The 24,235-nt window shown below is 42.0% G+C and overlaps 4 protein-coding genes across 7 annotated transcripts; 1 reads left to right on the forward strand and 3 right to left on the reverse strand.

Moving 5' to 3' along the window:
• Nucleotides 1–239: 239 nt before the first annotated feature.
• On the reverse strand, nucleotides 240–10,416 carry LOC106561086 (sorting and assembly machinery component 50 homolog A). Its single transcript, XM_014124709.3, has 15 exons — nucleotides 10,246–10,416; nucleotides 7,388–7,498; nucleotides 7,138–7,239; nucleotides 6,947–7,034; nucleotides 6,699–6,805; nucleotides 6,297–6,427; nucleotides 6,072–6,159; nucleotides 5,692–5,820; nucleotides 5,091–5,162; nucleotides 4,882–4,968; nucleotides 4,589–4,659; nucleotides 3,166–3,233; nucleotides 2,937–3,083; nucleotides 858–999; nucleotides 240–603 (listed from the first exon to the last, which is right to left on the reverse strand). The coding sequence occupies exons 1-15, from the start codon at nucleotides 10,264–10,266 to the stop codon at nucleotides 558–560; spliced, it is 1,410 nt and encodes a 469-aa protein (XP_013980184.1). The 5' UTR covers nucleotides 10,267–10,416; the 3' UTR covers nucleotides 240–557.
• A 379-nt stretch (nucleotides 10,417–10,795) lies between these two features.
• Nucleotides 10,796–12,418, reverse strand: efcab10 (EF-hand calcium binding domain 10). The gene is made up of 4 exons (XM_045688080.2): nucleotides 12,152–12,418; nucleotides 11,337–11,501; nucleotides 10,995–11,085; nucleotides 10,796–10,864 (listed from the first exon to the last, which is right to left on the reverse strand). Exons 1-4 carry the CDS (start codon nucleotides 12,252–12,254, stop codon nucleotides 10,819–10,821), a joined length of 405 nt encoding a protein of 134 aa, XP_045544036.1. The 5' UTR covers nucleotides 12,255–12,418; the 3' UTR covers nucleotides 10,796–10,818.
• Nucleotides 12,419–12,886: 468 nt separating this feature from the next.
• uqcc6 (ubiquinol-cytochrome c reductase complex assembly factor 6) lies at nucleotides 12,887–14,203 on the reverse strand. The gene is made up of 3 exons (XM_014124713.3): nucleotides 14,070–14,203; nucleotides 13,463–13,602; nucleotides 12,887–13,273 (listed from the first exon to the last, which is right to left on the reverse strand). The coding sequence occupies exons 2-3, from the start codon at nucleotides 13,568–13,570 to the stop codon at nucleotides 13,172–13,174; spliced, it is 210 nt and encodes a 69-aa protein (XP_013980188.1). The 5' UTR covers nucleotides 13,571–13,602; nucleotides 14,070–14,203; the 3' UTR covers nucleotides 12,887–13,171.
• Nucleotides 14,204–14,453: 250 nt separating this feature from the next.
• LOC106561087 (G/T mismatch-specific thymine DNA glycosylase) lies at nucleotides 14,454–24,004 on the forward strand. Of its 4 annotated transcripts, none has more exons than XM_014124710.3 (11): nucleotides 14,454–14,588; nucleotides 14,872–14,942; nucleotides 15,634–15,950; nucleotides 16,338–16,537; nucleotides 16,779–16,848; nucleotides 17,141–17,276; nucleotides 17,473–17,555; nucleotides 17,669–17,763; nucleotides 18,027–18,201; nucleotides 23,207–23,332; nucleotides 23,530–24,004. In XM_014124710.3, the coding sequence occupies exons 2-11, from the start codon at nucleotides 14,887–14,889 to the stop codon at nucleotides 23,673–23,675; spliced, it is 1,404 nt and encodes a 467-aa protein (XP_013980185.1). In that variant the 5' UTR covers nucleotides 14,454–14,588; nucleotides 14,872–14,886; the 3' UTR covers nucleotides 23,676–24,004. The 4 variants fall into 4 exon arrangements, with proteins under 4 accessions (XP_013980185.1, XP_013980186.1, XP_082813296.1 ...); XM_014124711.3 differs by having other exon boundaries at nucleotides 15,727–15,950; XM_082957170.1 differs by lacking the exons at nucleotides 23,207–23,332; nucleotides 23,530–24,004 and adding an exon at nucleotides 18,353–18,611.
• Nucleotides 24,005–24,235: the final 231 nt, after the last annotated feature.

A 24,235-nucleotide genomic window follows, 5' to 3' on the forward strand; every position in this document is an offset into this window, starting at 1 on the left:
GCTCGGGGATTTGATCTAGCAACCTTTCGGTTACCGGCCCAATGCTCTAACCACTAGGCTACCTGCCGCCCCAATAACTAATATACTGTTGTCCTTAATAACTAATATACTCTCTGATATACAACTCAATATACAACTCATGCACATCTATGTTGTGTTTCAATGCACTAACCACAAATCCATGCCATGCAAAATCACCCGGAAGCTAGGTCAATGCCATAGAAAGACGCATACTAGTGTGGTTTTTGAATACCTGTAGAGGGGTACATAATTTATTACCGAGCATAATAATCCAGACCACATTATTTGACTCATGATAAGGGCACTCATGGCTGATATGTCACTTTTGGCTTCCACATCTTGAGCACCGGTGGCTCCAGTCATTCATTAGTACTGGAGGAAAACCTCCATTGTTGCCTCGTCCATTATACAATAGTTTGGTTGTAGGTTCCATTGCATTCCCAGAAACCTTGGGTGTGTTGCAAGGGTCACGACGTCTCACTTACTAAAACCAATTAAACAAACTCCTGTAGTCCACAACTCAATTCAGCAAGACATCACAGGAATCGGATTCCAGCTCCAAACTGAAACCCGTCGCATATCCTAAACAAAAAGACTTAAGTGTTATTTTTAACAGTAACTCAATACCCTTTTCACAATATTGAGCCAAACTGATCAAAGCTGAGCTGTACTGGGCTGGCCTGGTTATGCATCCACCGTAGTTGCTGAAACCATGCTGGAAAGGACAACACGGTTCGAGTCGGCCTTATAGTTTGAATCAGGCATAAAAGTGTACTGCTCATCTATATACTATCATGTCATGGTTTGACAACAGAATGGGCAGATATTAAGGCTACCTGTCTCCACTCTGGACGCCCATGGGAATGCAATAGTTGAGCTCCAGCCGGGCGATGTTTCCGAGTCGCAGCACAATTCCCGCTCCGTAAGACCAGCGGATACACTCTGCCAGTTTCCTCAGGTGTGCTTGAGGCCCGTCACCTACAGGAAAACACAGCCTGAGTAAACCTAGAGCAGTGGTTCCCAAACTTTTTCACTCAGGCTCCCCTTCCAGCATTGAGGAACATCCCACAACCCCCCTGCGCCACGTCTATTTCTATGGGCACAAGCACTGTTCATGATGCAACCTGTTCACATCCCTCTTGTTGGCAGAGAGAACATTTTGCAGGTTTAAAGCTAATTTCCCACAATTCTACACATTTTGTCTTGAGGTGCAGAGAATATTTTGTGGTTTTAAAGCAAATTGTTTTGCAATTCTATCTATGTCTAATGTGTATTCATGTGATATGAGTGACTCAAACATTACAATCTATGGGCTAAAAAAAAAACATAGCTGAAAAAACATTTTGATCTGGACATTTCTGACAAGTTATAAGTAGCTCTCTAAGGTATGCAATGACTGACATGACCAGAGAACAACTGAACACTACCCAATCTCGAAATTGCACATTGTGCAATCTACTGCGACAACTTTTAAGAGTAGGTTGAAAGCCGAACTGAGTTGCCCTAGGGAGCGCGCCCCAGTATGGGAACCACTAAGCTAGAGGACTGAAAAACACAGAGGATTCTCTTTCTCTGTATAAAGTCGCAGAACAGACCATTGTGCAATCAACTTTCATTTCTAGCAAGCGGGGAAGTTAGCTATCACCATAGTGACCACAAAGCTCATCACTAAGCTAAGGACCCTGGGACTATACACCTCCCTCTGCAACTGGATCCTGGACTTCCTGACAGGCCGCCCCCAGGTGGTAAGGGTAGGCAACAACACATCTGCCACGCTGATCCTCAACACTGGGGCCCCTCAGGGGTGCGTGCTTAGTCCCCTCCTGTACTCCCTGTTCACCCACGACTGTGTGGCCAAGCACGACTCCAACACCATCATTAAGTTTGCTGACGACAACAGTGGTGGCCTGATCACCGGCAACGATGAGACAGCCTACAGGGAGGAGGTCAGAGACCTGGCAGCGTGGTGCCGGGACAACAACCTCTGAGCAAGACAAAGTAGCTGATCGTGGACTATAGGAAAAGGAGGGCCAAACAGGCCACTATTAACATCAATGGGACTGAAGTGGAACAGATCGAGAGTTTCAATTTCCTTGGTGTCCACATCACCAACAAACTATCATGGTCCAAACACACCAAGACAGTCATGAAGAGGGAACAACACCTTTTCCCCCTCAGTTGACTGAGAAGATTTGGCATGGGTCCCCAGATCCTCAAAAAGTTCTACAGCTGCACCATCGAGAGCTTCCTGACCGGTTGCATCACCGTCTGGTATGGCAACTGCTCGGCCTCTGACCGGAAGGCGCTACAGAGGGTAGTGCGTACGGCCCAGTACATCACTGGGGCCAAGCTTCCTGACCTCCAGGACCTATATACAAGGCGGTGCTAGAGGAAGGAAAGCGGTACCAGAGCGCCAAGTCTAGGACCAAAAGGTTCCTTAACAGCTTCTACCCCCAAGCCATAAGACTGCTTAACAACTAAACTAATCAAATGGCCACCCGGACTATTTACAGCTACTCGCTGTTTACTATCTATGCATAGTCACTTTACAAATTACCTCGATTAACCTGTACATTGACTCGGTACCCCCTGAATAATGCCTCGTTATTGTTATGTACATTTCTTGTGTTACTTTTAGATTATTCTTTTTACGAGATATTGTATTAACTCTATTTCTTGAACTGCATTGTTGGTTAAGGGCTTGTAAGTAATCATTTCATGGTAAGGTCTACACCTGTTGTATTTGGCGCATGTGACAAATAACATTTGATTTGCTTATAAAAAAAAAAAATGCTGCTTATTACTAGGTGGTGCCACTCCTTCCAATATAATGCTGATTGAGTCCTGCAGATTTCTCATACTGATGTATTTGAACAACATTGATTGTGGGGTGAATTACATCTTTAAACACCCACCATAGTTGAGGTTACACAGGTTCCCGGCATTGAGGAAGAAGTGGGTCCTGAAGAGGTCTCCGAATCCCCCTTTGCCTGGATGGAAGGGCAGCGGACTATACAGGTGGACGGCTCCAGCCCAATACACCTCACCTCCCAGGTAGTCACCTGTCATACCAACAATAAAACCACACGTGTGATGTGAGAATGTAACCTAAATCGGACCTTATTGAAATGGATAACATCTCACCTTCACTCTGAGGGCCGATGCTGTACATACTGAAGCCCCTGACGCTAGTAGGACCACCGAGATAGAACCTAAGAGACGAATAGGTCAAAAATCTAATCAAATTGTATTTGTCACATGCTTCGTCAACAACAGGTGTAGACTAACAGTGAAATGCTTACTTACGGGCCCTTCCCACAATGCAAAGAGGGGAAAAGAGAGAAATAATAGAAAAATAATAACCCAAGGAATAAATAAACAATGAGTAATGGTAACTTGGCTATATACACGGGGTACCAGTACCGAGTTGATGTGCAGGGGTATGAGATAATTGAGGTAGATACCGTGTATATATAGGTAGGGGTAAAGTGACTAGGCAACAGGATAGATAAGAAACAGTAACAGCAGCGTATGTGATGAGTCAAAAGAGTTATTTCAAAACGGGTCAATGCAGATAGTTAAATAGTTAACCAATAGCTACTTGGACAAACTATTTAGCTGTCTTATGGCTTGGGGGTAGAAGCTGTTCAGGGTCCTGTTGGTTCCCAGACTTGGTGCATCAGTGCAGCTTGCCGGGCGCTAGAAGAGAGAACAGTCTATGACTTGGGTGGCTGGAGTCTGACAATTTTTAGGGGCTTCCTCTGACACTGCCTAGTATAGAGGTCCAGGATGGCAGGGAGCTCGGCCCCAGTGATGAACTGGGCCGTACGCACTATCCTCTGTAGCGCCTTGCGGTCGGGTGCCGAGCAGTTGCAGGTAGAAAACCATTGAAGGGTCAAGAAACAAGATGGTATACAGATAACGTGGCAGGCCAAATTAAAATCGTCTCGCGGGCTATGTTTGACACCTGCCGTGGAAATTCATACTGACAGAGACTGTCATTTCCTCAAACAATCGTTTATATTTAATATTGATTAATTATTGCAATAATGAAACTAGTCAACTGAGTAGCATAACCTTTGCGCAAATGCAGAGTACTATATATAGCTGACACTAACACTGCTCAGTCATGGTTGGTTCCACCCCCTTCATGCAGATTGGGGGCATCATAAGCCACTCTGGGTTCATCCGGTCATTATCTGCACAGGGTGGTTGTCTTAACCCCACCCTGGCTTAGTTTCCCAGATGCAAGAATGATTTTGAGACAATGAGGGATTGTTCTACTCCTAAGCTATCCCTAGTAAAACACATTCTTGTCTACGCAATGCAGTCTTTAACTCATTTGTCAGCTCAAGTCATCTCTAGTGACCATACGCCCAGATTAGCTGCAGGGAACTAGAGCGGAGACCATAAAAACACAGCATTAGCAGGACAGAAATGTCTTCCTATTCATTACGTATTAATTGCTAACTATTAATATCAAACAAATCAGGTAAATACATCATTTTTTTCTCACACACCCCAGCTTTTCAGTGACCGTATTGTGGAATAGAGAGTATTGTCTTACCTGTCAGCAATGCAAGTTGGCTTATCTCCAATCGGCAGGAGGCATCCCCCCCAGAGAGATGCAGACAGGACCTGGAAGATAGAGGAAGAGGTCTCAACAAAAGTGCTCTCCCACTTGCTCTTTTATCCCAACCTGTCCACAACCACTTTTCAACCCTCCATCAACAAGCTGTTAGTTATAACTTGTGTTTACTGTAAAGGTGATTATTACTATTCCAACTATAGATCCATGTGTGTAGCGCAAGTTCACATGCAAATTTCTTCCTGATAAATAAAAACAATTCAGGTTCTCACCGAGTCCCAGAAGAGACGTCTGTTAAACTGGATCTCAAAGTCCTCCTTCAAGAAGCTGGCATCTCCTCCAGTGTATCCAGCCAACTCCTGCAAAACCACAACAATGCATCGGCTGAATGTGTTGTCGGTTCAAAATGGTTTGGGAAATGGTTTAAATAGGAAATCATTACTGGCTGCAACACAGAGTCAGGTAATGTAAACCTACACACCTGGTTGATCTTCAGCAAGGCCCCACTCCTGGGAAGGATTGCCGAGTTTCTGGTGTCGATGACCATGGAGTGCTGTGATTACAAAGGAGAGGAGACATGTTGATGAAAAGTATTGTCTCAAATGTCTCAGTGGGTCAAATCCTAACTTGAGATTTTGACAACATCAAAGCAAGATTTACACAAAAACCCAAGTTAAGTGTACAGACCTCAAAATAGGATTCGAGTCCAAATGTATTATCACGATTAGGCAAGACTGCCTTCTCATCTTGTGCACCAGAGGCATGGAATGGTCTACAATCCATGCTTAATCTAGATATGTTAGTGTCACTGAATGAATTAAACATTTTGATGGGAGACTCTGTTACAGAGGAGTGTAAATGCTTTTTTAAAGGCTGGATCATGTTGTTGAATTGTTTGTATCTTGTATGTTTTTAATTCTGCAATGTATTGATTGTTGCTGCCTTCTTGGCCAGGTCTCCCTTGAAAATGAGACACTGGGTCTCAATGGGATTTTCCTGATTAAATATATATTTTAATGTTTTATTGCTGGTACTAAAGGTAGTTGTGTGGAGATTGTGAAGCGGAACTGAAGTCCCGGTACCGAGAGTGATGACTTGAGGGAGTGGCCACTCTCCTCCCGGACTGCAAACGATGCGGTACGCTCCAGACAGCCCAGCTCTCGCCACACACCCTCCCACTTCAGGGTGTGGTTTGTCTTCCAGAGAGGGAACTGTTTGTATGCAAAACATAAAGGGAGAAACCCGAGAGGATCAAGCATTTGCAAAAGCATTACCAGTAGGATGAAATTGAATCGAAAAATAGCTGAGAAATTCCGTTCTACTCATATTAGTTAGCATAACAGCAAAAATAAAACAATCACCTTGGTTATTTCACACAGAGTCCAGAGGTAACACAGAGCACAGGAGTATACCAAATGAGAACTTGTACAATAATGATAGATTAATGGAAGATTATCTTTACACTGAATTCAGTGGAGACGCCGCGATCAGTCTCTCTCAGCGAGCTCCATGGAAATTGGCCTGCAACTTTGTACAAGTTGACAGCGAAACTGCAACAGCCAGAGAAAGTCAATTAGATTGATACCAAACAAAAAGAGCTCAGGGAAATACAGAATAAACAACAACACAATTCACTGTTTTTGAAGCATTGCTAATGATGGAATTAGCAGCTTTGTTTGTCTCATACTTGCGCTCAAAGTGGCCAGGTTGGGGCTTGAAGAACGACAGCCCATAGGAAGTCTCTTTGGTGCCGTAGGAGACCTGGAAAGTGAGCTTTTCTGCAGAACCGAAGACATTGGGCAGCTTGAGACCAAGAACCTAAAGTAGGAGGCAGGTAAACTAGTAAAAACAGAGGATGGTACCTCAATTGCACTTGTAATCACCACTATGGCTCTATCTAAATGAATGTTTCCTCAATTCCTGGTATCCGCTCTCTTCGCTTCCTTCTCAAATGACATTGGAGAAGGTCCTAGGGGAGAGATCTTGGACCTTCTCCTCCAATACGGTTGAGAAGGAGGCGAGGCGATAGGACGTGAGGAATGAATTGAAACGATGCATTGAATAGAGCGCATCACTCAGGAGTTCTCACCATGCAGCCTTCGTTATTTCCAACCATGGTGTTATAGCTACCAGTCATGCGTCTCAGCTCAGACACATCAAACGTCACATCTAGTCCATTAGGCAGAGCATCCACCCCTGAAAGGAAGTATTGTTTTCTTGTTGTCGTGAGTGCTTTACCTACTTGCCCATTCATTTTAGTCCCTTCCAAATTAACATACTACATTTTGGACAGATACTGTGATCAGAATAGATCCCCTTTCTTTCCCATCATTGTACCTCGTGAGGTATCGATGACAACCTCCACTTGTCTGAAGATACCAAGACGCAGGAGCTTCTGTCTGGCTTCGTGGGCTCTCTTCATGACCTAGAACAAACAGTAAACAAAGTCAATCCTACTTTTGCTACAGTCTCAAAACAGACTCCACATGAATAAACATGGTCTGTACTGTACTGATAGGTTCACTCACATCAATCAAGTTCTTGGCACGGAAGACATCAGCAATCTCGTATGTTAAGCAATCCTCCTTGGTTCTTCCGAGACCATCTATGTGTACACGCTGGACTATGACCTACAGGACAAATATATAAAATGAGTTATAATCAGCATTGACCGCCAACAATAAAAAGGTAACTTTTACATTCAACCACACAGAAATTCTTATGGATTAAGTCACAACTTGAGTCAATGCGGTTTTGTGACCCCCCCAAAAAACGTACATCTTTGTTTTCAAGGACCTCTTGTTTTGAGTCCTGCTCCATATCTGGCCTCTCAATGTCATCTGCATGAAACCCCAGCTCGGGTCCCTGCATTGGCAGAGGATCAAGACTCTGCAACACAACAGGTTTAGTGATGAATACGATGACTTATCAGGCTATTTCTTGAATATTAAAGCTATCTGTACAAAACTCATTAGCTGAACAGGTAGTTAGGTGGATGTAGTGTTTTGGTCATTATGATAAGGTACTAGTTAATCTCAATATTTGTATGTTTATTTATTATGGAGTAGAGGCCCTCAAGCCACTACTCTACTAACAAATACAGTTGAAGTCGGAAGTTTACATAAACTGAGTTTAAATGTAATTGGCTAAGGTGTTTCACAATTCCTGACATTTAATCCTAGTAAAAGTTCCCTGTCTTCGGTCAGTTTGGATCACCACTTTATTTTAAGAATGTGAAATGTCAGAATAATAGTAGAGAGAATGATTTATTTAAACTTGTATTTCTTTCACCACATTCCCAGTGGGTCATAAGTTTACATACACTCAATTAGTATTTGGTAGCATTGCCTTTAAATTGTTTAACTTGGGTCAAACATTTTGAATAGCCTTCCAAAAGCTTCCCACAATAAGTTGGGTGAATTTTGGCCCATTCCTCCTGACAGAGCTGGTGTAACTGAGTCAGGTTTGTAGGCCTCCTTGCTCGCACACACTTTTTCAGTTCTGCCCACAAACTTTCTATAGGATTGAGGTCAGGGCTTTGTCATGGCCACTCCAATACCTTGACTTTGTTGTCCTTAAGCCATTTTGCCACAACTGTGGAAGTATGCTTGGGGTCATTGTCCATTTGGAAGACCCATTTGCGACCAAGCTTTAACTTCCTGACTGATGTCTTGAGATGTTGGTTCAATATATCCACATAATTTTCCATCCTCATGATGCATCTATTTTGTGAAGTGCACCAGTCCCTCCTGCAGCAAAGCACCCCCACACACAACATGATACTGCCACCCCCGTTCTTCACGGTTGGGATGGTGCTCTTCGGCTTGCAAGCCTCCCCCATTTTCCTCTAAACATAACGATAGTCATTATGACCAAACAGTTCTATTTTTGTTTCATCAGACCAGAGGACATTTCTCCAAAAAGTACGATCTTTGTCCCCATGTGCAGTTGCAAACCGTAGTCTGGATTTTTTATGGCGGTTTTTGAGAAGTGGCTTCTTCCTTGCTGAGCGGTCTTTCAGGTTATGTCGATATAGGACTCGTTTTACTGTGGATATAGATACTTTTGTACCTGTTTCCTCCAGCATCTTCACAAGGTCCTTTGCTGTTGTTCTGGGATTGATTTGCACTTTCTGCACCAAAGTACGTTCATCTCTGGGAGACAACACGCGTCTCCTTCCTGAGCGGTATGACGACTGCGTGGTCCCATGGTGTTTATACTGGTGTAGTATTGTTTGTGCAGATGAACGTGGTTCCTTCAGGCGTTTGGAAATTGCTCCCAAGGATGAACCAGACTTGTGGAGGTCTAACATTTTTTTTCTGAGGTCTTGGCTGATATCTTCTGATTTTCTCATGATGTCAAGCAAAGAGACACTGCGTTTGAAGGTAGGCCTTGAAATACATCCACAGGTACACCTCCAATTGACTCAAATTATGTCAATTAGCCTCTCAGAAGATTCTAAAGCCATGACATTTTCTGGAATTTTCCAAGCTGTTAAAGGCACAGTCAACTTAGTGTATGTAAACTTCTGACCCACTGGAATTGTGATACAGTGAATTATAAGTGAAATAATCTGTAAACAATTGTTGTAAAAATGACCTGTGTCATGCACAAAGTAGATGTCCTAACCGACTTGCCAAAACTATAGTTTGTTATTAATAAGACATTTGTGGAGTGATTGAAAAATGAATTTTAATGACTCCAACCTAAGTGTATGTAAACTACCGACTTCAACTGGATCTACAACACAAAATCCATGTGTGCGTGTGTACAGTGGGTATGTTATCAGGTGTGTGTCTGTGTGTGTGTCTCTTCACAGTGCCCGCTGTTCCATAAAGTGTATTGTTATCTGTTTTTTGTAATCAGATTTTACTGCTTGCATGTGTTCCTTGATGTGGAATAGAGTTCCATGTGGTCGTGGCTCTACTTAGTACTGTGCGCCTCCCATAGTCTGTTCTGGACTTGGGGACTGTAGAGACCTCTGGTGGAATGTCTTGTGGGGTATGCATTACATGGGTGTCTGAGCTGTGTGCTAATAGTTTAAACAGACAGCACAGTGCACTCAACATGTCAATACTTCTGACATAACCAAGTTGTGATGAAGTCAATCTCTACTTTGAGCCAGGAGAGATTGACATGCATATTAAAGGTTAGCTCACCGTGTACATATGTAAGGACCAGCCGTGCTGACCTGTTCTGTTCTTTCCTGCCCTCTTTGTGGCACCTGACCACAAGACTGGTATTTACAAGTCACATTCTTCAAAATGTCATTAGTTGAATTTACTGGAAATGTGTGGTTTTAAGCATCTAATAATGCAAATGGTTAATGCATCCCCATGCATATTATCTGTGTCCTCACTATTTCAGATCAGTGGCTGTAGTGAGCGCGATACACGAGCAACGTTCACCAATGCTGTTGTTGCAACTATGCAGCATTTGATCATGTTAATTTCCTTCACTTGCTAACAAGGTATGGACAGTTCGTGTTTCTGGAGTTTAGCTAACGTTAGCTGCCATAGTTGGCAAGCTGTCCAAATGGACCCCTTTCGCTTTGCGTACTGACTACGCTAGCTATTCCGGCTACTGTACTCAGAGGTCATGCTTTCACCCTTTGCATTTTAAGCAGTTATCCTTACCCTCGCGTGGACGGTGCCCATGATTAAGTCTTGAATGTAACGTACTTCAAATGTTGGTGTTTATTTTAAGAAATTAAAGGACATTTAATTCACACTCGGCTCAAGAGAAATTGTAGCTTCGTGGACGCCATGACACCACCAACACCACGCCCCTTCATCCACCCTGGGGGTGTTCAAGATGTCAACGTTTCACAATATATTGCAAAAGTAAACAAATTGCAAACAGTTGCTTACTGTAAACACAAAACAATAGTGTACACATAAAACCTCTTGATAGCCAGTAAAATGAATATTTTCAAAACTGAAGCGTTGCTTAGCTAACATATAATAACATGTACTTGGATTTGTGTAGGACTTTTGGAACGGGTGCATGCCCATTGATGTATGGTGGACAAGCCGAGACACAGTGCATTCAAGACTGTGACCATACTGGGTCCAGACAACACACATCTGACTGTATAACTAATCCAATTTGACCATTACTTTCATTATTATGAAGAGTTCATATAGGCATCATAGACATGTCAGTCACAATATCACACACTCAGTGTGATGGGACAGAGATCTCCAATTTTATTTAGATATAAATGTTGCTGAGCTTCTCTGTAAGCCCTCCTTCCTGTAAAGAAAAATATAGAAAAATATGACAAAGATAATCACATCACACAGTATCTCACAATAACAAACATTTTATCCACTGAATGAATATTTGGCTTATGTTTGACTTAAAAGAGATCCATAGATCTTACGCCTCTCTCTTGAAGGTTTCCTGAGATATCTTGTCCTTGGCCACACCTTCAGGACACTCATTAAATTTCTCAATCCCCAAAGTGGTTAGTGCTGCGAAACAGAATCATACATAGTATGTTGAATGAGTGTTTCCTTGGGAGTGATGGAGAGGCATAAACATTGGGTTGTGGTATAGTATTATTAGACTTATAGGCTTAGACTTATATAGGCCGAATCCTCTGTATTCCCTTGGTATGCCCCCCACTTGTTTTTGATGCACTTATCTGATACTGTCCTATCCCCTCCAAATTGTTTCTCGGCCATTGCCTCGCAAATGATCAAATGGACCATTTCTGACTCACCCTCCTTGTACTGAACAAAAGTGATGTGCCCTTGGTTGGTAGGGTCCAAGATGCCCAAAACGGCATCCAGGTTTGTGTCGTTGAACAGGCTTGGGCAATCCAGTGACCGCATTTTGGATACTCTCAGTTGTTCAAGCTGTGTGATCAGAAACTCGTTTGGTCTCTCTGTAGTAGAAACAGCACAAATGATGGGGAAAAAGATGTATGTCATGTGTCAATAGTCCACAAAGCTTTGCCTGCCCTGCTAGGTAGGCTATGTCATAGGAATGATCCTCCTGTTTTGCAGTAGATCACACATTGTCTCTGTACCGGTACCCCCTGTATATGGCCTCGCTATTGTTATTTTACTGCTGCTGTTTAATTATTTGTTACTTTTATTTATTATTTTTACTTATCTATTTTTTTACTTAACGGTTTCTTTTGTTTACTTCTCAAAGCATTGTTGGTTAAGGGCTTGTAAAGTAAGCATTTCACTGTAAGGTCTACACCTGTTGTATTCGGCGCATGTGACAAATAACATTTGATTTGACTTTAACCCGGCCAACCATTCTCTTTTGCAAACTAGTGTGAAACAGATCATGAAAAGCAACACTATAGTATAAGAAAGAATGCAAAACACGAGATTTGGGGGGGATTTCAATGACTAATGTTGCCAAAGAGGATGCTAGTGAGGAGTTTACTATGATGACCCTCTTTCCTAACGTTAGTCAAGCAGTCAGTGCAGTTAGCGTTAGCACAGCAGGCTAGCTTACGTTTTACTTCAACCACCAAACAAGATGGGAAGAAAATGTTAACAAATAATGAAAAAGTCTAACCTGGTCTGTAAAAGAAGAGCATGCTTGTTAAATTATCCATGAGTTCGATAATTTTGTGTTTCCGAAGATAATCTGCAGCCTCTTGCTCTCTTGGTGTCGCCATTCTTCTGAAAAGTATATGTAGCTAGCCACATTGGTTGCTATCTATGGTTGCTATGGATACGCCAAATCGTCTGACGCTGTCTGCGAGTATGGTCAGCTGTGCGCTCCTCCTCGTCCAGCGCTCTGAATGATCAAAATCAGAATGATAACTATCAGAATATCAAAGTTTATTCATTAATAAATAATGAAACTCAGATTTTTAACTATATATATTTTTTTGGTTGCGTGTGGACCCAACATAAAAGTCTATTAAAAGCATAAACACAATAAACATTTTATTCACATCTGTTGGTTAAAAACCCAATGAACATTTACATACATACAGTATCTGACATACTCATACTAGTCTGCGCAGTATCTATATGAGTGATCCATCAGAAGGCATGGTTAAAACTTGTGCTCACTTTGCTATGGCTCTCACATGAAGAGCAGCAAAGGGGTGTCTGCTCTGCAAGTTGTCCTATACTCAAGACCTCATGAGTTCTCCATGACAACAGGTTCGATAAACATTTACATTTTAGTCATTTAGCAGACGCTCTTATCAGAGTGACTTACAGTAGTGAATGCATAAATGCTATTGTAGGTTCCTGATCTAAATGTAAATAAGAATTTGTTATTAATTGACTTGCCTAGTTAAAAGGTTCCATTTTTTAAAATGATTATATATATATATATATATATATTTTTTTTTTTTTAAATAGTCTGAGGAGCCTGAAGCTCCATCCAGCCATGTGAACACATCATTGCCTGAAGCAACTTTGAATAGAATTGGCACAGGTCAATTTGTACCTCATTCGTTTCATAACAAATAACACATTTTACATTTGTCCCTTTGTGGTTTTTAAACATGTGCAATATGTACAAGGATTGCTCTAGAGTTAGATACTGTACAAAAATTAAATCAGTCTACTGAAAGGGTCACTGTCTTTGGGCAGCAACGGCAGCAGCCTCTTCTCTAGCTTTAAATCCCAGCAGTTCAGTCCTCAATTCACCAGGTTTGGGAGGGATTTCTGGAATAGTCTGGCAAAGGAAAATAAAAAGGTGCATGCATTACATTGGAGTATCAGCAACATTACAAGCAATGCATTTATGATCTTATGAGCAATTATGCGAAACACAAGACAATGTGGACCCTTCATAGTACGATACGTGTGGTCATATAATGAAAAAGCAAAATGGGGATGGACAGGAGTTTGTTTCCATGCTTACCAGATCGGGTCTGTAGTACTGATGGACAACCTCTGCTCCGACAAACATAGATAGTACACTGGCACCAAACATCCTCAGGTACCGAGGCCAAGACACACCAGCAGGCATCTTCACATCAGCCAAGAGGGCCAATCAGTTACCTATACAGAGGAGAGACAGACAGTGGTATAGTGATAGTCATTAGCATGAAGCTGGAAGATTTGGATTGGTTCCAGGTGGGTGGGCGTTGTGCTAACCCTAACCCAGTACCCCAACATCATCATTGCATCGAATAATCAACACAACATGCTAAGGCGTTGTAGTAGGGTACATAAATGACTTTCAATAATCACAGCCACAAGAAACACATAGTTTACATGTTTAACCCAGATTTTCTGACATTACATGGCACATTATCAGGGATCCATTGCCATACTGTTACAGTAGTTCTAGGTCTCCAAAATCTCTTATGTACCATATATCTCAATCCTTAGCTAGCTATGTCACTTAGCATATGCAACGTTACCTAGCTAGCTAAGTAGCTAGCAAGCTAGTAGTAGATACTTTGTCTTTGCTCCATAAGTCATACCACCTAAAATAAACACTTGCACCCAGCTATTGACATTACCTTGCTCTATTCTGAAACAGACAAAAGGCGAGTTTGAAAAAGGGTTGTTTTCCAACAGAAATCTATTTATCATTGAAGCACATCGGCAGGTCACTTCACATAACAGCCCTGCTAACACAGCCTTCTTCTTCTTCTGTTTTGGAATGTTATGTTACCGCTGTGGGTAATAGTGGCGCGCTACTGCCACCTAACTCGTTCCATTTTCGAGAGATGGAATCTTTAGTTGTGAAATTCTGAAACGACTTTTTCATTCTGGTCAAAAGCGTAATGTACCTACATTATGTAGATAAACGACATTTAAATATAATGGGTTAATGGCACAAAAGCCAAGTTGATGTGAGCCCAGATCCATACTCCCACCCAGTAGGTGGCGACAATGCAAATACTTTTGCTAAGAAAAAGCCAACAAACTGAAGACAGATCCCCCCAATGTTCCTAAATGGTCTTTGTTTTGGGTGCATTGATCGCCCTCATTCGGTGCATTTGCTGAAAAGGGAATTGTAAACATATGTATAACAGGTATGTCTCTACACAACATATTTTATTAGTTACGGTAGCACGTTTATATACCCTCCTCACAATTTTCCAGAAAGCTTTTTTTTAGTATAGTAGACTGTGTAGCTAGAATGTATGTTGGTTGTCCGTAGACCTTCCTGCCACCAGACGTCTTTGTGGTGCTATGATAACAATCCGTTTGCCAAATCTAAAGACTTACAGCTTGTCAATACTCCTACTGTGGTAACTTACAACGTAAAGGCATATCATTGTAGCTAACAGCAACATGAATATTAATTTATTTAAGTAAATCCTCGTAAAGATGGAAGAAAAGCAGTATACGTCACTGACGGTTCCTACGGATTATCTCCAACAGTGGTGAGTTGTCCTCCGAACGCGTTGGTGTTGGAGGGTTTGCTTAAAATAAAATTGTTGTGGAGTGTCAGTGCAGTCTATATCAAAATACATATATGAAATAACTATAATTTTGTAACAACTGACAAAACAGTTACTATTGTCGAGGCCTACACTAGGCTATGCTTAATTGTCATCACACACACATTCAGAAAAAGCATGCTTCTTATTGCAACACTACTTTTAAAATGAAGAGGCAATAATGTTCCTGTATAGACTGACAGGCAGGCGGGAATTCAGACAAACAGACCGACAAAACAAAGACATCTCTACATGGTACATGATCAAATGTAAGATTTGCAAAGAAAAAATGGTCATTGGAAGTGTATATGCAAAGTTACTCTGTTGATGCAGTGTATGAGGCAACGTGTCATTGATAGTCCATTTACATTTAACTAAAGTAATCCTAGACCTTTAATTAATACATGGTCATTAATAGCACACATCCATATCAAATGATTGGCCCATAAGTAGGGCCATAAGTTTTTTTCTGACCAGGAAACGACATGTCAAACCAATGTGTGTGTGTGAAACATGTATTCTTTGAAGGCCGCTATTTTTCTTGGTTGATGTAAACTCATTCTGAGATCCTAGGAGCGTGAACAATTTCTCATTTTCTCTCTCCATCGTTTGTGCGTCATTTGTTTGTCATCAGTTTCGTCTCATCTCGGGACAACTCCCAAGAAAAACAAAAGAAGATAGTGTCACCCCAGTCTGCCTCTTGTCCTGTTGTCTTCTCGACCTGTAGGTATCAGTCCACCCAGCAGCACCCCCAAGCTCAACATGTGATGCAGTACCATAACACAGGTCATATGGGCCATTACATGGAGGGATCCAGAGAGGACCGGGTCATGACAGAGCTGTCGGTCCACCAGGAGCTCCCAGTCCACCAAGAGCTGGACTTCCATCATGACTTCCTCGGCCATCAAGAGCCAATTGTCCAACATCATCAGCCTGTGGATACATCACAAGGTATGCGGTTACTGCCCCTCCCCCTACTTAACCATGCAATCCTACCATGTTTGCTTGGTAAATATTTGTACAGCTCGATTTGCCACTCTGTGCTCTCTTTCCTCCACATACCGTAAACACATTTTCCCCTAACATGAATTGACCCATCCTCGTGCAGTGCTGTTCCTGTATTCAATTGGTCAATCAATTCAATTATATTTGTCTAGCATCATTCAGAATCAGTGGGAATGTTTGAGATTGACTACATTGCAGTCGGACTGCACAGGATCACTGATCTAGAAATCACCTTGCTTCCCAGATAGGCACTCATTATGTGATCAAGAGAAGCGATTCTGCACCTCGCCTCAAACAGATTTCCCTCAAACGTGTTAATTTTCTTTCTTTTAGCTCCAATGCCAGGGAAGAGAAAGAGAGGTAGGCCTCCCAAACAGAAGCCTGGGGAGGGCCAACCGCAGGAGGAACACGATCAGGCAGAAGCTCTGAAGAAAGCCAAAAGGACCCTTAACCGCTTCAATGGCATGTCGGTGGATGAGGTCATGGCCAAAACCCTGCCAGACATTATTGACCACAACCTTGACATTTTGATAGTGAGTTTTAACGTCATTTAATGAGTGACATTTTCGGAGTGGGAATGTCGAGTAGGACTTTTGATGTGAAGTTTGGCTACATTTTGTTTTATCTGTACCATTTTCCCCAAATGATAGCCCGTGGATCAAACGCAAATGTTTATTAGATTAAAGCTATGAATTATGTGTAAATCTCTCAATTTTTTTTTTTTTTATCTCTAGCATGTTGCAATAATAAGGTATTGTATTATCCCTTTCTCAGATTGGTATCAATCCAGGACTATTGTCAGCCTACAAGGGACGACATTACCCAAACCCAGGAAATCATTTTTGTACGTTTCACTCAGTATTCTTTTTTTCACTTCTATTTCCAAATATCCAGAATACTGTAATATGACATTCTGACTGCTTGATCAGGGTCATGTTTATTGGGGCACACCGTAGCAAAATGGTGTGCAACGGAAAACAAAAGCTAGCTGTTCCTGTTGGACAAGTTCAGATAGTACCTCCCTGCTTAACTCATTTGAGACAGCTTTCTTCCGTTTCGTGCCTAGTGAGCACGACCCACGTTATTAGTAACATTATGATGAAAGTGACTGAGCTTGTTCTTGTTTCGGAACTTAGGGAAATGCCTGTTCCTCTCTGGTCTCACTGATGAGCAACTCAACCACATGCATGATCAAAACCTACCGGAGAAGTATGGCATTGGCTTTACCAACATGGTGGAGAGGACAACGCCAGGAAGCAAAGATCTCTCAAGGTGTCAAACCCTTTTTTTCCCTTTTTTTTTCAAATGTATAGTAATTGTCAAATGTATGTTATTAAATGTGCCATCACAGTAATAATATTTACAGTAATAAAACGAATTTGCATGATGTGTTATCTCTTTAGTTTAGAATTGTCATCATGGTAAATTGGCTGTTCATTATCTAGGCTAACTGTTGCTATTTCTACAGCAAAGAGTTTCGTGAAGGAGGCCATCAATTGGTGGAGAAGCTGAAGAAATACAAGCCACTAATTGCAGCTTTCAATGGAAAATGTGAGAACATTTTAGAGGATATCAGTAATTAGAATTGTATATTTTTTTATGCTGTCTTTTACAGTTAACTTACTATTAAAAATGATATTCATTGCATTGCTCTTCTTTGGCAGGTATTTACGAAATTTTCAGCAAAGAGATCTTTGGCGTGAAGGCAAAGAAACTCGAGTTCGGCTTACAGCCGTACACAATCCCAGAAACCGAAACGGTAAGTAGTTTTACCAAAATAGAAAGAAGTCGCAAATGTTTGTATCTTGGTGTTTGTAGCCATTCTCTGATTGGCTGTTCCTCTAATTGGCTGTCCCTACCGTTGTTTTGGGGTCTGTTCAAGAGGGTGCAGTGTTGTAGAATATTCGGATAGAAATGTATCGTGTGTAGATCAAGTTTAGTGTTTGTGAGTCATGTCGGCTCTACACATTACATTCCTACCTGCAATGTTGCGAACGTTTTCACTCATTAAATACACCCCAGGTGTGCTACTTGATGCCCTCGTCAAGCCCCCGCTGTGCCCAGTTCCCCCGCGCTCAGGACAAGGTTCACTTCTACATCAAGCTGAAGGAGCTACGGGATAAGATCAAGGGTGTGGCCCCAGTTGCCCGTGAGGTGCAAGAGACAGAGTACCACTTCGACTTGGGACTTGCCAAAGGTAACTGAATTAGTCTCCCATTGCCACACTTCAAAGTCTCGTTCATTTGGCTATTTCAGAACGAACGTGTGAAAGCCGGATACTGAATCTCTTATACAGTGCATCAAAGTATTCAAACCCCTTGATTTATTCCACATTTTTGTTGTTACAGGCAGAATTCAAAATGGATTACAGATATACAGTACCAGTCAAAAGTTTGGACACACCTACTCATTCCAGGGTTTTTCTTTAGATTTACTAATTTCTACATTGTACAATAATAGTGAAGACATCAAAACTATGAAATAACACATATGGAACGTTGTAGTAACCAAAAAAGTGTTAGACAATTTAAAATATAGCCACCCTTTGCCTTGATGACAGCTTTGCACACATCTTGGCATTCTCTCAACCAGCTTCACCTGGAATGCTTTTCCAACAGTCTTGAAGGAGTTCCCACATATGCTGAGCACTTGTTGGCTGCTTTTCCTTCACTTTGAAGTCCAACTCATCCCAAACCATCTCAATTGGGTTGAGGTCGGGTGATTGTGGAGGCCAGGTCATTTGATGCATCACTCCATCACTCTCCTTGGTCAAATAGCCCTTACACAGCCTGGAGGTGAGTTGCGTCATTGTCCTGTTGAAAAACAAATGATTGTCCCACTAAGCGCAAACCAGATGGAATGGCGTATTGCTGCAGAATGCTGTGGTAGCCATGCTGGTTAAGTGTACCTTGAATTCTAAATGAATCACTAACAGTGTCACCAGCAAAACACCATCACACCTCCTCCTCCATGCTTCACGGTGGGAACCACACATGCGGAGATCATCCGTTAACCTACTCTGCCTCTCAAAGACACAGCGGTTGGAACCCAAAATCTCAAATTTGGACTCATCAGACCAAAGGACAGAATTTCACCAGTCTAATGTCCATTGCTCGTGTTTCTTGGCCCAAGCTAGCCTCTTCTTCTTATTGGTGTCCTTTATTAGTGGTTTCTTTGAAGCAATTCGACCATGAAGGCCTGATTTACGAGGTCTGCTCTGAACAATTGATGTTGAGATGGTGTCTGTTCCTTGAACTCAAAAGCATTTATTTGGGCTACAAGTGCAGTTAACTCTAATAAAATTATCCTCTGCAGCAGAGGCACCACTCCGCCAGGGCCCTCACCTCCTCCCTGTAGGCTGTCTCGTCATTGTTGGTAATCAGGCCTACTACTGTTGTGTCGTCTGCAAACTTGATGATTGAGTTGGAGGCATGCGTGGCCACGCAGTCATGGGTGAACAGGGAGTACAGGAGGGGGTTGAGCACGCACCCTTGTGGGGCCCGTGTGTTGAGGATCAGCAAAGTGGAGGTGTTGTTTCCTAGCTTCACCACCTGGGGTCGGCCCGTCAAGAAGTCCAGGACCCAGTTGCACAGGGTGGGGTTCAGACCCAGGGCCCTGAGCTTAATGAGCTTGGAGGGTACTATGGTGTTGAATGATGAGCAATAGTCAATGAACAGGATTCTTACATAGGTATTACTCTTATCCACATGGGATAGGGAGGTGTGCAGTGCAATGGCAATTGCATCATCTGTGGATCTATTGGGGCTGTATGCAAATAGAAGTTGGTCTAGGGTGTAAGGTAGAGGTGACATGATCCTTAACTAGCCTCTCAAAGCACTTCATGATGACAGAAGTGAGTGCTACAGGGCGATATTCATTTAGTTCAGTTACCTTTGCTTTCTTGGGTACTGGAACAATGTTGGCCATATTGAAGCAAGTGGGGACAGCAGACTGGGATAGGGTGAGATTGAATATGTCCGTAAACACTCCAGCCAGCTGGTCTGCGCTGTCTCTGAGGATGCTGCTAGGGATGCTGTCTGGGCTGGCAGCCTTGCGAGGGTTAACACATTTAAATGTCTTACTCATGTCAGCCTGGGAGAACGAGAGCCTGCAGTCCTTGGGAGCGGTCCGCGTCGGTGGCACTGTGTTATCCTTAAAGCGGGCGAAGGAGGTGTTTAGCTTGTCCGGGAGCAAGATGTCAGTGTCTGCGACATGGCTGATGTTCCCTCTGTAATCCGTGATTGTCTGTAGACCCTGCCACATACGTTTTGTGTCTGAGCTTTTGAATTGCGACTCCACTTTGTCTCTGTACTGATGTTTTGCCTGTTAAATTGTTTTACGGAGGGAATAACTACACTGTTTTTATTCAACCATATTGACTTGCCTAGTTAAATAAAGATAAAATAAATTCCCAGTCACCTTGCCATGGTTAAATGCAGTGGTTTGCACTTTCAGTTTTGCGTGAATGCTGTCATCTATCCACGGTTTCTGGTTTGGGTAGGTTTTAATAGTCACAGTGAGAACAACATCTGCAATACACGTGTCAGTGTATGCATCGATGTTATTCTCTGAACATATCCCAGTCCTCGTGATCAAAACTATCTTGAAGCATGGATTCTGATTGGTCCGACCAGCGTTGAATAGACCTTAGCACGGGCACTTCCTGTTTGAGTTTCTGCCTATAGGAAGGGAGGCGCAAAATGGACTCAACTCTCAGAGAGTTATTTATTCCTGTCTGCGCAATGTACTGAGAACCCAGCTGCCTGTATGGACGGGGACAGTATATCCGGAGAGAGCCATGATTCCGTGAGAGTATGTTACAGTCCCTGATGTCTCTCTGGAAGGAGATCCTCGCCCTGAGCTCGTCTACATTATTGTCCAGAGACTGAAGATTAGCGAGTAATATACTCTGAAGCGGTGGATGGTGTGCACGTCTCCTGAGTCTGACTAGAAGTCCACTCAGAATACCTCTTCTCCGCCTGCGGCATCTTGGAGCAGCCTCTGGGATAAGTTAAATTACCCTGGGGGGGGGGGTTACGAACAAAGGATCCAATTCGGGAAAGTTGTTGTCCTTGTTGTATTGCTGGGGAGTTACCACCGCTCTGATATCCAAAAGTTCTTTCCGACTGTATGTGACAACACAAACTTCTTGGGCTAATAATGTAAGAAATAACACACAAAAACACTAAATACTGCAAAGTTGCTTAGGAGCTAGAAGCAGAGCTACCATGTCTATCAGCGCCATCTTGTCATCAAGTCAGTTAAGGACAAATTCTTATTTACAATGAAGGCCTACCCCCCCCCGGCCAAACCCTCCCCTAACCCGGATGACGCTGGGCCTATTGTGTGCTGCCCTATGGGACTCCCAATCACGGCTGGTTGTGGCACAGCCTGGGAACAAACCAGGGTCTGTAGTGACGCCTCTTATACCGCTGCGCCACTCAGGAGGCCCCTTTTCACTCTGTAATTTAGGTCAGTATTGTGGAGTAACTACAATGTTGTTGATCCATCTTCAGTTTTCTCCTATCACAGCCATTAAATTCTGTAACTGTTTTAAAGACACCATTGGCCTCGTGGTAAATTTCCCTACTCGGTTACTTTCCTTTCCGGCAACTGACTTAAGAAGGACACCTGTATCTTTGTAGTGACTGGGTGTATTGATACACCATCCAAAGTGTAATTCATAACTTCACCATGCTCAAAGGGATATTCAATTTCTGCTTTTTTTCCCCCTTTACCATCTACCAATAGGTGCCCTTCTTTGCGAGGTATTGGAAAACCTCCCTGGTCTGTGTTTTGAAATTCGCTGCTTGACTGAGACCTTACATGTGATGAGATGAGGTAGTCAATTAAAATTCATGTTAAACACTATTATTGCACACAGAGTGAGTCCATGCAACTTATGTGACTTGTTAAGCCAATTTTTACACCTGAATGTATTTAGGCTTGCCATAAAAGGGGTTGAATACTTATGGACTCAAGACATATAATCTATAAAAAAATTTATTAATTTGTTAAAAATTCTGAAAACATAATTCCACTGACATTATGGGATATTGTGTGTAGGCCAGTGACACAATCTCAATTCAATCCATTTTAAATTCAGGCTGTAACACATCAAAATGTGGGAAAAGTCAAGGGGTGTGAGTACTTTCTGAAGGCACTATATACACTGAATATAATGTCATTGATAAGTAGGGTGTCCAATCAAAAACACATATTTTGAACAATGGGTAACATATGTTAATTGTGTAGATAACCCTCAAAGAAAAACAATGGTCCAAACATCAGGTCTCTATCATAAACGGTTCAAAAGTTGTTGGAGTGTTTACCCTTGTAATATGGTCAGAATTAGGGTGACTAAATCCATGGCAGTGGAAAAAGTGTTAAAAATAAAATCTGGAAAGTTGCATCGCGTCAGCTACGCTGGATTCTGTGCAAGAATTAAGGCGACTGGCTACCTGACAGGCTCACTTTCCCGTTGAACTCATGTTTCTTCTTGAATCCGCAGGACATAAAACAATAGAGAGGTAGGATTTTGAGACATGACATGTAGTTTTTTTCATATTTTAGTATACATTTTTCATATTAATTTTGAAATTGTTGTTCTTTTTCAAGGAATTCTCACAAAAACAAGCATATCTTTGTTAAATGTTAACGGAGCATTGAGTGTATACCAAGCTTATTTTCAAAAGCCTTTTACATTAATTCAGCTCATGTCATGCTAATTTTACTTTTTGCGACCCACGGAAACAACTTGAGACAATGACCACAAATTGTAAAATCCTCAAAAGTTCTGAAAAACCTTCATGGCTATGTCAGAGCTTCGGTACTTATTATCGGATCTATTATCTTACAAAGTCCATCTTTTTAGATATAATGTTAATTATATGTTAGAGAAAGATCCCACTGAACGATTCAGAACATGAATAATCATTTGTCTTGCTGAAATGTATTTTCTAACATAAGGAAGTGAAATTTCATCACCAAAGCATGTTTTCACCCACTCTGGGCACAGTGGGTGGACACCCTAGCATAATGAATATGACTGATATGATAATAATCCTACCCTTCATGTTACGCAAATTATATTCAATCATTTGGTGTACATGCAAAGGATAAATGAATGTCATTCGTTTGTCAAGGCAGTTCAGAGTGTTGAAGACGAGTAACCTTGTATTTCCTGTATCACTGCGCTACAGAGGACGCTAAGAGGATGGCCATCAAGGAAGAGCAGGTGGATCCTGAGTACGAGAACTGCGGTGGGGCGCGCCAGGATGCAAAGCAAAGCACCAGCTACTGCAACATTTCCTCCACCAAAGAGACAGGTGAGAGTTTCTGAAGACCAGAGTGCTTGTTTTTTACTTTCGTTAGTTAACCTGGGCCATCTGAGGCTGATTGAAAAGTCGACCCTAAAGATGAGACAAGTTAGCACCACTCGTCATACAGGTTTTAAGTTTGTTAATCTAAAATGAGATATGTAATTAACATTATTCTATTCTCTTTTTTTTTTTGCTTCTTTCAGCAATGCCCAGTAAGGACCAAGCTACAGCAATGAGCCACATGCCATACGACCAGTGGATGACACAGTCGTTTGCGGACCAGATACCGGACATTAGCTGTAACAGTAGCAATGTACCTCAACCTCAGTTGGGAGCAGAAACCTTTTGAAGAAGGTCCCACAAGAAGAGTCATTGGGTCATACCTTTTCTGAGGCATCATAATGCATGCGTTACACTAGAAGGAAGACGGAGGGGAAATGGCCCATCTTGACTGGACTCCCATTTTCAAATCCTCTTTAAAACACAGGCCATTTTTTTTCTTAATTTTGTAACTATTTATTGCATTTCATACAGCATGTGTCCAGTGTCTTATTTTTATATTTTTAAAGAATGGGATTTTGTCGTATATCTCACTTGTGGAAGTGTAATTGTGCTCTGGAATTTTCAAGTTTGTTATTACCGAGATATTAAATCAGTTGTAAAACTGACAGACAGTTATTTTGTGTGATCGCAGAACTTATTGATGTACATTGTTCATGACACATTAGGGCACACCGTATCAACACGTATTGCAACGGGAAACGAAAACAAATGTTTCTTTTGTTTAAATATTCAGATAGTTACCTCACCGTTTGCTTACGTTTTCTGTTTAGTGACTTCAACTGCGGAAAGCTTTGAAGAAAACAGAAGAATGGGGATGAACTGAAATGTTGTTATTTTTTTTGGTTG

This window comes from Salmo salar, chromosome 10 (genome assembly GCF_965601325.2).
Source record: "Salmo salar chromosome 10, fSalSal1, whole genome shotgun sequence".
NCBI classification, from domain to species: Eukaryota; Metazoa; Chordata; class Actinopteri; order Salmoniformes; family Salmonidae; genus Salmo; species Salmo salar.